Source organism: Vitis riparia, chromosome 16, assembly GCF_004353265.1.
Source record: "Vitis riparia cultivar Riparia Gloire de Montpellier isolate 1030 chromosome 16, EGFV_Vit.rip_1.0, whole genome shotgun sequence".
Classification (NCBI taxonomy): domain Eukaryota; kingdom Viridiplantae; phylum Streptophyta; class Magnoliopsida; order Vitales; family Vitaceae; genus Vitis; species Vitis riparia.
Genome location: NC_048446.1, coordinates 15,096,461 through 15,105,062, shown reverse-complemented (window position 1 = coordinate 15,105,062; position 8,602 = coordinate 15,096,461). Strand labels below are relative to the sequence as shown.

Below are 8,602 nucleotides of genomic sequence, written 5' to 3'. Positions count from 1 at the left end.
TTTAAAATATAAAAATTTCTTAATAATTTTAATTATATTTAAATTTTTTTTGTATTTTTTAATATTACAATTAAATATAAAAAATTTATTTTTCTCTATTTTTTTTTCTTTCCCTGTTACTTCTCGATAATCAAAGGATAATTTTGAAATAAATTCAAAAAAAAAAGCATTAGAGGAGTGAATGAATGAGTAATTGTTTTCGACATTAAAATAATAATGTTAGTGTTAGAAGAGGGACACGTTTACTTCTAGAAAAACCTAGACGAGAGGCATCTACTGTGCCTATATCGGAAGAATCCCCAGCCAAACTCAAATTCCTACTCGGGAAGTTGAAACCCAGTTGAATCAAGTTTCCACGCTACCGATGGAGGAGAAGGCGACCGAGGGAATGGAGGAGCAGGCGGCTAAGGTTAGATGCCAGCGAATGGGTTGCGATGTCATGTTCTCTCCAGATGACAATCCTGATGATTCCTGTCGATATCACGATTCTGTGAGTTCTTTCAGATCCAACTCTCTTTGTTTGTGTCATGGGAAAATCATTGTGAGAATTCATTCTTTCTTTTCTTTGCGGAAGTTACTAATTGGATGGATTTTACTCAAACCTAATGTGATGTCGCTGAATGGAGCCGAACTGATTCTGTTTTCTAAGTTGGCGTTTTGGTCTTGACTCCACTAGTGATCAGTTCGTGCTTGCATGCAATTAAATCTTGATTGGTGCTGGGAGATTGGACTGTTGAACTAATAGATGACTGTGATTCTGAGTTGTGGTTTTTGACTCGTGATTGGGGGAAGTGCCTTGTGGTTTTGAGAAAAAAATTGGGATTAATGATTCATCGAGTTAAACATAATGATAAAAGGGTTAAGTATAGAACAATGAATAAAAAGGAAAAAAACTGTATAATATCTTGCTCATGACATCGTTCACATTGGAGTTTTTCATTAGCTAATTTGATATGGTTTGAAACTATTCCTGGTTATCTTGAAACGTCGAAGTACGAATTTTTGTTCCTCTTGTACTTACTAATGCAACGAAACATGAATTTTGAAAAACTTTGTAAACCCTTATTTTATGGTTATGCCGCATTTCATGAATATGTGATTATTAAGCTAGAGAATGATTAAGCTGATGAACAACTGAGGGTAGGCATTTTGATATGAATTTGTATAAAGGCCAGTGAGGTATGACCACTGGTGAAGCCAGAAGGGGGAGAAAATTGTTTCAGGGGGGCAATGTGATATCAAGATGTAAATTTGGCTTAGTGGTTAAGCCTTTTTTTCCCTTTTAAATCTGATAATTTAGTGGGAATTTGTTTTTTCAGGGGGCCTTTGGCCCAAAAAATGCCCTAGACAGCACCACTCGGTGATTAAGATACTATATACTATAGCATATAATAGGTAAAATTGATTACCCTTATTTAGTCTATATTTAGAGAAAGCAATCAAAATCACCAAGTGGTGCTGTGTATTTTTTGGGCATATGCTGGCTCTGCCTGTGGGTATGACAAAGATCTGAGTAAACTGTGGGCATATGTAGTGATTCCTAAGATAGGTGTGTTGAACTCTAAAAGCCAAAATGAATTCCAAGTTATGCTAATGAATACATGATTAAACTTGTGAATGGGTGTGAACTTGTATAATGCTACATGAACCACACTCGAACTGTGAGGTATAATGAGCTGTTTGATCTCAAACACCCCATTACCGCACTACATTGCCCATTTGCATCTGTGCTTAACATAGATCCTGTGTTGATATGGAGACACAGTTTAGCAAGTCTTACCCCCCCAAACATGTTATCACTCTAGAATATGAAACTTCCTTCAGAAAATGCTTGCAATGAAGTATCCACTACCAAATATTTTCTTAAAATGCTACTAAAAGAAGTTGAAGATCTTTTAGACCAATCTACCCCTCTAAACTAAGCTAGTTTGCTTCAATCTACACTTCTTGACCATGCATAAAAGGAAATTCTTTGTAATTATGTGTGTATGTGTCGGCATGCACACATGCTAGGGTTTCAGTTCTGTTAGGGATTATGGAGGGGAAGGTGGAATTATAGTTCATGGGTTGAATAAGGTTTAGAGAGGCTATTGTTTTATATGATTTCATCTGGAATTAAGAGAAAAAACTTACTGCAAATTGTACATGGCAAGGGAAATTCAGTGTGTCCATTTGGAAATCAAAACAATCAACTTCAATTCCCTTCTCTCCTACTAATTTCATTTGGAAATTGAAAGCCTCATCAAAGGTCAAGGCCTTTTCTTGGCTAGTGGCCAACAAGAAGGTTAACACCAATGATGTACTTAAAGTGAGAGGATCTTTCAAGGCCCTTAGTCCACATTATTGCACCCTATGTATGGGTAATGAAGAATTGATAGATCACCTTTTTTTTTACACTATCTAATGACTATGGATTTATGGCACAAGCTTTTTGAATAAACAAGTTGTTTTGGGTTCCTCCTAAAAGTGTATGTGACATGTTGACCATTTCTTGTAGGGGGTTGGGGAGCACAAATTGGGGCAAAGTCCTATGGCGAATTGCTTATCTAACTTTGATTTGGATGGTATGGTAGGAAAGAAATGTGAGGATTTTTTAGGCCAAGCAGAGGACCACCGAAACGTTATGGGACCTTGTCTATTTCTATTCATCATTTTGGACATCGACCATTAATGCTTGCAAGAGCATTCCTCTTAGCCTTATTCAACTTGATTGGATTTCGATATGTAGTTCAAAAGTGTCAAAATAGTAATGTCAAGATGTTTTGATGGCTTTTGGTGCTTTTTTCTTTTCCTTTGTTTTGATTAGGTTTATATTTAGAGAAGGATTTCTCATCCTTCTCGGTTTAACATTGCTAATAAAATCATTGCTGTTTCTGATAAAAAAAAAATCAGTGTGTCCATTGCTAGGGTAGGGTAGAGCTTTAGGTTTGCTGGTTCCTAATTTGTGTGTTCTTTTTTGTCAGTTTCTATGATCCTTTTGAAGGACCCATCATCCGTCTTGTGCTTTCAAATCCATGTCTGTAAATTATTGTTTTTCATTAAAAGGGTAGTATTTAATTCATACTTGCTTATGGTGAAGCAAGGTTAACAGAAGCCTAACTCAACCTGTACCAATAAGAAAAAAACTTTCTGATAGATGAGACTTAAATTTGAAAACCACACAAGCAGATGGGTAAGTTCTATGAACAAGGCTTATAGAAACAAAGATTACAAGGCCTACTTTTTAACTCTGACTAGAACAAAGAAAAAACTCTATAACCTAAACTGACTCAAACAAGCATAAGATTTTCCCAAACCTATAACCAAGCACCTACTAAGTTGACACTAAACACCCCTAATATTACAATCACCATACTACTCCTAACTAGAGATTTCAGGTTTCTCCATGTTCAAGGAGATGAGAACTCAGCAGGTTCAACAATATGCCTTGTATTCCTCAATTATGTGGCACCTTGTGCGGAAGCATCAATCATTAGTGGCATGTGAGCATTCGGAATTTCTTGATTGCCATCCCCATCATTCATGCTGTTTGTCATGTGGGAAGCCAAATTCTTGCAGTGATAAGACATTCTTTTTTGTGATGAACTTTTACTAGAAGCATATCATCATGTATTAATTACTAATTCATTTCTAATCTTGCATGCTTGGGCTTGTTTTGACCGGGCTCGGATATGGATCTCATCAGGGAGTAAGTCAAACTTTATGTTTTTGCATTTAATATTAGTTTGTATACTCTTTTTCAGCTTTCCTATGTATAATTGATTTGATATTTCTCATTAGTTTGAATGCTGTATTTCCAGCCTTTTTTTCATGATGGAATAAAAGAGTGGAGTTGTTGCAAGAAAAGGAGTCATGATTTCAGCTTATTTCTAGCAATTCCAGGGTATGTTATGTTCATATTTTATTTTGAAACTACAATTATTCCTTTTAAGCCTGTTAAAAATCTCAGTAATAATATATATGTCTCAGCAGCCTATGTTTGTATAATCAGCTGCTCAATCTGTGAAGCCTATCAAGAATTTAGATGAGTCTGCTCATATTTTTCTGGGTGATGATTAAAAAGTGTTATATGATTTTGGTAAATAATGTCAATTTTAGCCTATGAAATGTTGATTTTTGTAAAATTAGATTTACTTCATGTATTTTGGTGATCATAGTGGCTTAGACACGACAATTTTGTTCATATGCCATGTACAAAATAGACTGTATGAAAGGTGTCAATGCCCCCTTGTCATTGAAATAAGTAGTTATAAGAGATGATGTGAGACCACATACACTCCCAAAATGTTAAGCTAACCCAGGTACAGGTTGCCCCACATATAACACCCAATCAACATTACTGGTCAGCTGATGTGGGACATTGGACTTCTGCCCATCCTATTTCAAACACCCCCACTCGATTGCCAATGCCCACATCAGTGAGTACAGGGTGGGCTAGGCCAAACCTCATTTTGATGCCAAATGATGTTGGACTATGTACACTTCCAAAAGCCTAAGCTAATGGGGGGTAGAGGTAACCCCACATATAAGGTCCAACCAATGTTAGTAATCAGCCAATGTGGGATATTGGATTTCCATCTGTCCTACTTCAAGAGAACTCCCTCTTTGAAGTCCACAAAATCTAGCTAAACTTTGCATCGATCAGACTTTGGTGTATTGTGCAAGAATGAGTTTAAACATTTCAAATGTCTATTTTCCACTTCATATGTGGTTTTATGATTTCTCTGTAGTACACTAATAAGGATTAGGATCAGTTAATTATGAAATTAGGGTATTTATGATGTGTTCTGTTACATGACCACTTAAGTTAGCTTGGGGCATCACTTTCAATTCAATGTGAAATGGATGCAATTAAAAGATACTTGTCTGACAAGGGTACATTGTGACACTTACCTAACTAAAATTCTTTGAGCGCTTCAACATTTAAGCTATAAAAGAAATAGCGGAAGAGCATGCAACCCTTCGCCCATTTTTCGGGCATGACAATACTTCATCCATATCCCTCTAAGGTTTTGGGATTTGATGAACATACATGAATATAAGTGAGCACCTAACATATCAACAGTTCCTCAGTTTGTGGCTGTATGGTTTCCACTAATTTACGACTTCTCTGCCCTTGCAGTACAAAAATTGTTTTTAGGTTCTATTGAAAATAAGCAACTACATAAAATGGTTAACGGTACTTGGTTTTCTGGTTGCCCAACATTTTTTCCATTGTTTTCTTCTGGTCAAAACAAAAACTTTTGAGTCTGCTGCATGGTATCTAGTGATTTGAAGGATGATTTGCCTTTTATTTTCTCTGGATCTGGGCACTCTAAAATATTAAAAAATATTTCTGTGGCATTTGATCAAACTGAGGCTTGATTTTTAATTACTTGAAATGACTTAATCTGAATTTTGCTAAATTTATTGACTTAGAACTTATTATGGATTTCTTTTTTTAACCATTAAAGACTCTTTGGTAAGATTAACTTAATTTTTTAAAACTATTAAATTGAATTATTTACCCTTATTAATATTAAGTAATGCATTTATGAGAGATAAACATGGCAAGTAAGGGTTGATCAGAAGAATAGAGTTTTAGGCAACAAAAGTACAATACTACTTTAGATTAAAAAGAAGGTGATATCTTTTGAGTTATAGTATTATTAAGTTATTTTATGAAAAATGTTTGGCATGCTTAGTGATTTAAATCAAGTTGTTAATTCGGTTGATCTAATGCTCTCTTAACCTAAGTAGCCATCTTCCTCTCCTCTATTATAGTCTCCCTGCATGTTAGGCTGAAATTAGGAGATGAGAAGTGCAGTTTTTACATCCCAACTGCAAAAGATTTTCCGAATCAGTTCAAATGGCTAATATCATGTACTGATAATTGAACTTTTTTTTTTCTTTTGCATGATTAAACGCTTTTGGGCCGTGAAAATCTCTTAAAAATCATATTTGTTTTAAGCTTCTGTCATGTTAGTTGCTCAAGGTTTTCTTTTATTAATGAAGATGTAAGACAGGTAAGCACACAACTGAGAAACCAGTACTAGCAAAGCCAGCTCCTCCAAAGAATCAAGTTCCTGCTCCAGCTTCTGCACCTGATGCATCATCAAAACAAACTTGCTCTAGGTGTCAGCAGGGATTTTTTTGCTCAGAACATGGTACTGTAGTTGTGTGCCTGCTCTTTATTCTCTTTATGGTTCACATGGGGGGTTTCTTAGGTGCCCCATTGAAATCAAATCAGTTCATTTGGTTCTCTGTAACATTTGAAGTAACCTACTGAGCCATTAAACCTTTACAAGAAAAAATTATTTGAACTTTATGAAATAAAATTTGAGTTGTTCCAATTAAATCGAAGTTGTTGACATGAGTTATTTTGAAAAGATGAAGATGTATTTGTTGCTTGAAATTCAAAAAATGAAAATAAAAATTCTTTTCATTAAAATTGCTATAATTTATTAAGAATATTAATTCATTCCAGGTGCTAAAGAAATATAGTAAAAACAATTGATTTTCACAATCTCAGTGCTTCAACCTGCCTTATGGTTGCAGGGAAAAGGGAGGATGGAAGAAGAAAACATTTTTAATCTGTGTCTTAAATTCTGGTTTGTGGAGAATGTGGTGCTCAATTCAGCTAATTCTAGTGATCATAGTGTCATAGTATGCCCAGTGTTTATCTATAACTTTTTCCATCCCAAAAGAAGTCTCTCTTCCATTTCTTTTACAACCCCTTACTACTGATTTTTCCCCTATTGAATATGTAGGAATTAATTGTGTTTTATGTGTTAAACCATGCTTTCCTTTTTAGGTTCACAAGCCAGAGAAAAGAGTTTGCAAACAGATTTGCCAGCCCAAAACAACACAGGTGTTCAGGAGGGCTTGGCTGCTCCTGCAAAGAAGATTGTTGATATAAACCAGCCACAAACCTGTGGAAACAAGGGATGTGGTATGACTTTCAAAGAAAAGGATAATCATGATACTGCTTGCAGTTATCATCCTGGGCCTGCAGTTTTCCATGACCGGCTAAGAGGGGTGGGATATGTGTTTTATGACATTGCATCTTAAATTCAGTTGCATTTATTGTTACTTTCTATTTTGATTGGTTCCTGACTTCTGAATACAATGCTATGATGTGTAACTTTTGTAGTGGAAATGCTGTGACATTCATGTGAAGGAGTTCGATGAATTCATGAGTATACCACCTTGCACCAAGGGATGGCACAATGCTGACCCAGCATCATAAGCAGCAGACACGGGCTTTCATACAAGGTGTTTCTTTTCTTACCCAGTTTTCCCAAATTATAATTTATGGATTAATGGTACTGACTATGTTCTCATTGAGATAGAATCTTCTATGGTTATAAACTTGATTCATGAGGGTGAGAACTAAACTATAAAGGCTGTCTTTTCTTCTTCTTGTGTGTTAAATATGCGCCAATAGACTGCTTATTATAACTGTATGATATATCATTTATTTAATGGAAGCGACTCTTTTTCTCTTTAGGGTTAAGCTTGGATTAGAAAACATAAACCCAACCATGGAGCACCTAGTTGTAGGCAGCTGTGTCATGTAACAGTTCAAACCGAGTGAAGTGCATAGCCTGACCCATTCAAGTCTACACCTGGGTTCAGAATGAGGCTGAATATACAGTAGTTTGGTTGTTGGGGTGGAGAGAGGGGGTGCTTAGAGGTTTTTTTTTTTTTTTTTTTTTTTGATAAATTAAAAGAGATAAGATTGTATTGAAAAGAGATGCCAAAACAGTGGCTCAAAATATGCAAAATAGCTACACCCCACCCCCACCCCCAGCTGGAACAAAAAACAGTTGTAAAGAACGGAGGTGCAAAAAAAAACCCCACCCTCAGTGAGATCCCACCCAATCAATGAAATCAACTAAAGTCGAAGGACTATCTTTTATGAACAATTTTATCTCTGACCAAAGAAAATAAACAAAAGAATTCTTAAGTCTTTGGATGAACAACATATCATCTTCAAACGCAATTCTGTTCCTTGCCCTCCAAACCATCCAAAAAATATATAAGGGGTCTGCTCTCCAAACTTCCCTTCTCTTTTTTCCCACAAAGGACTTGTCCCAACCCAAAAGCGTCACCTTAATTGAATCAAGCAGCACCCATTGCACCCCAGAGAGCGTGAAAAACAACGCCCATAGAGTCCTTGTCTTGGCGCAATGGAGGAGTATGTGATCAATCGATTCTCAATCATTGAAAGGTCTAGAGAAATGCGGGCTCCAACTCTTCCATCCCTTAGTGAAACTCCATACATCTTTCACCCAAGCGTCATTGGAAACAGTTAGAGCAAATAAAGTAGGAAAAAAATCACAAAAAGGTGAAGCCCCACACCATCTATCCTTCCAAAATTTCACCCTCTATCCATTACCCACCACAAAAGAGAGTCTACTACTTACAACATGCTACTTCCTCCTAATTGCTTTCCACAACCCCACACCATACCCATCCCTCACTTCCTTAGAACACCAACCCCTTTGCTCCTCCCCATACTTTTCTCTTATCATTTGATTCCAAAATACCCCTCTCATTTTCAAACCTCCAACTCCATTTGCACAAAAGCGCCTTATTAAGAGTAGAAGAGAGTGAGGCT

General features: G+C 36.2%; 1 protein-coding gene across 2 annotated transcripts; it reads left to right on the top strand.

The window, feature by feature from the left end:
- Positions 1–252: 252 nt before the first annotated feature.
- Positions 253–7,486, top strand: LOC117934278 (cysteine and histidine-rich domain-containing protein RAR1). 2 transcript variants are annotated; one of them, XM_034855949.1, is made up of 5 exons: positions 253–490; positions 3,801–3,883; positions 5,995–6,146; positions 6,794–7,017; positions 7,133–7,486. In XM_034855949.1, exons 1-5 carry the CDS (start codon positions 365–367, stop codon positions 7,226–7,228), a joined length of 681 nt encoding a protein of 226 aa, XP_034711840.1. In that variant the 5' UTR covers positions 253–364; the 3' UTR covers positions 7,229–7,486. The 2 variants fall into 2 exon arrangements, with proteins under 2 accessions (XP_034711840.1, XP_034711841.1); XM_034855950.1 differs by lacking the exon at positions 253–490 and adding an exon at positions 3,378–3,688.
- Positions 7,487–8,602: the final 1,116 nt, after the last annotated feature.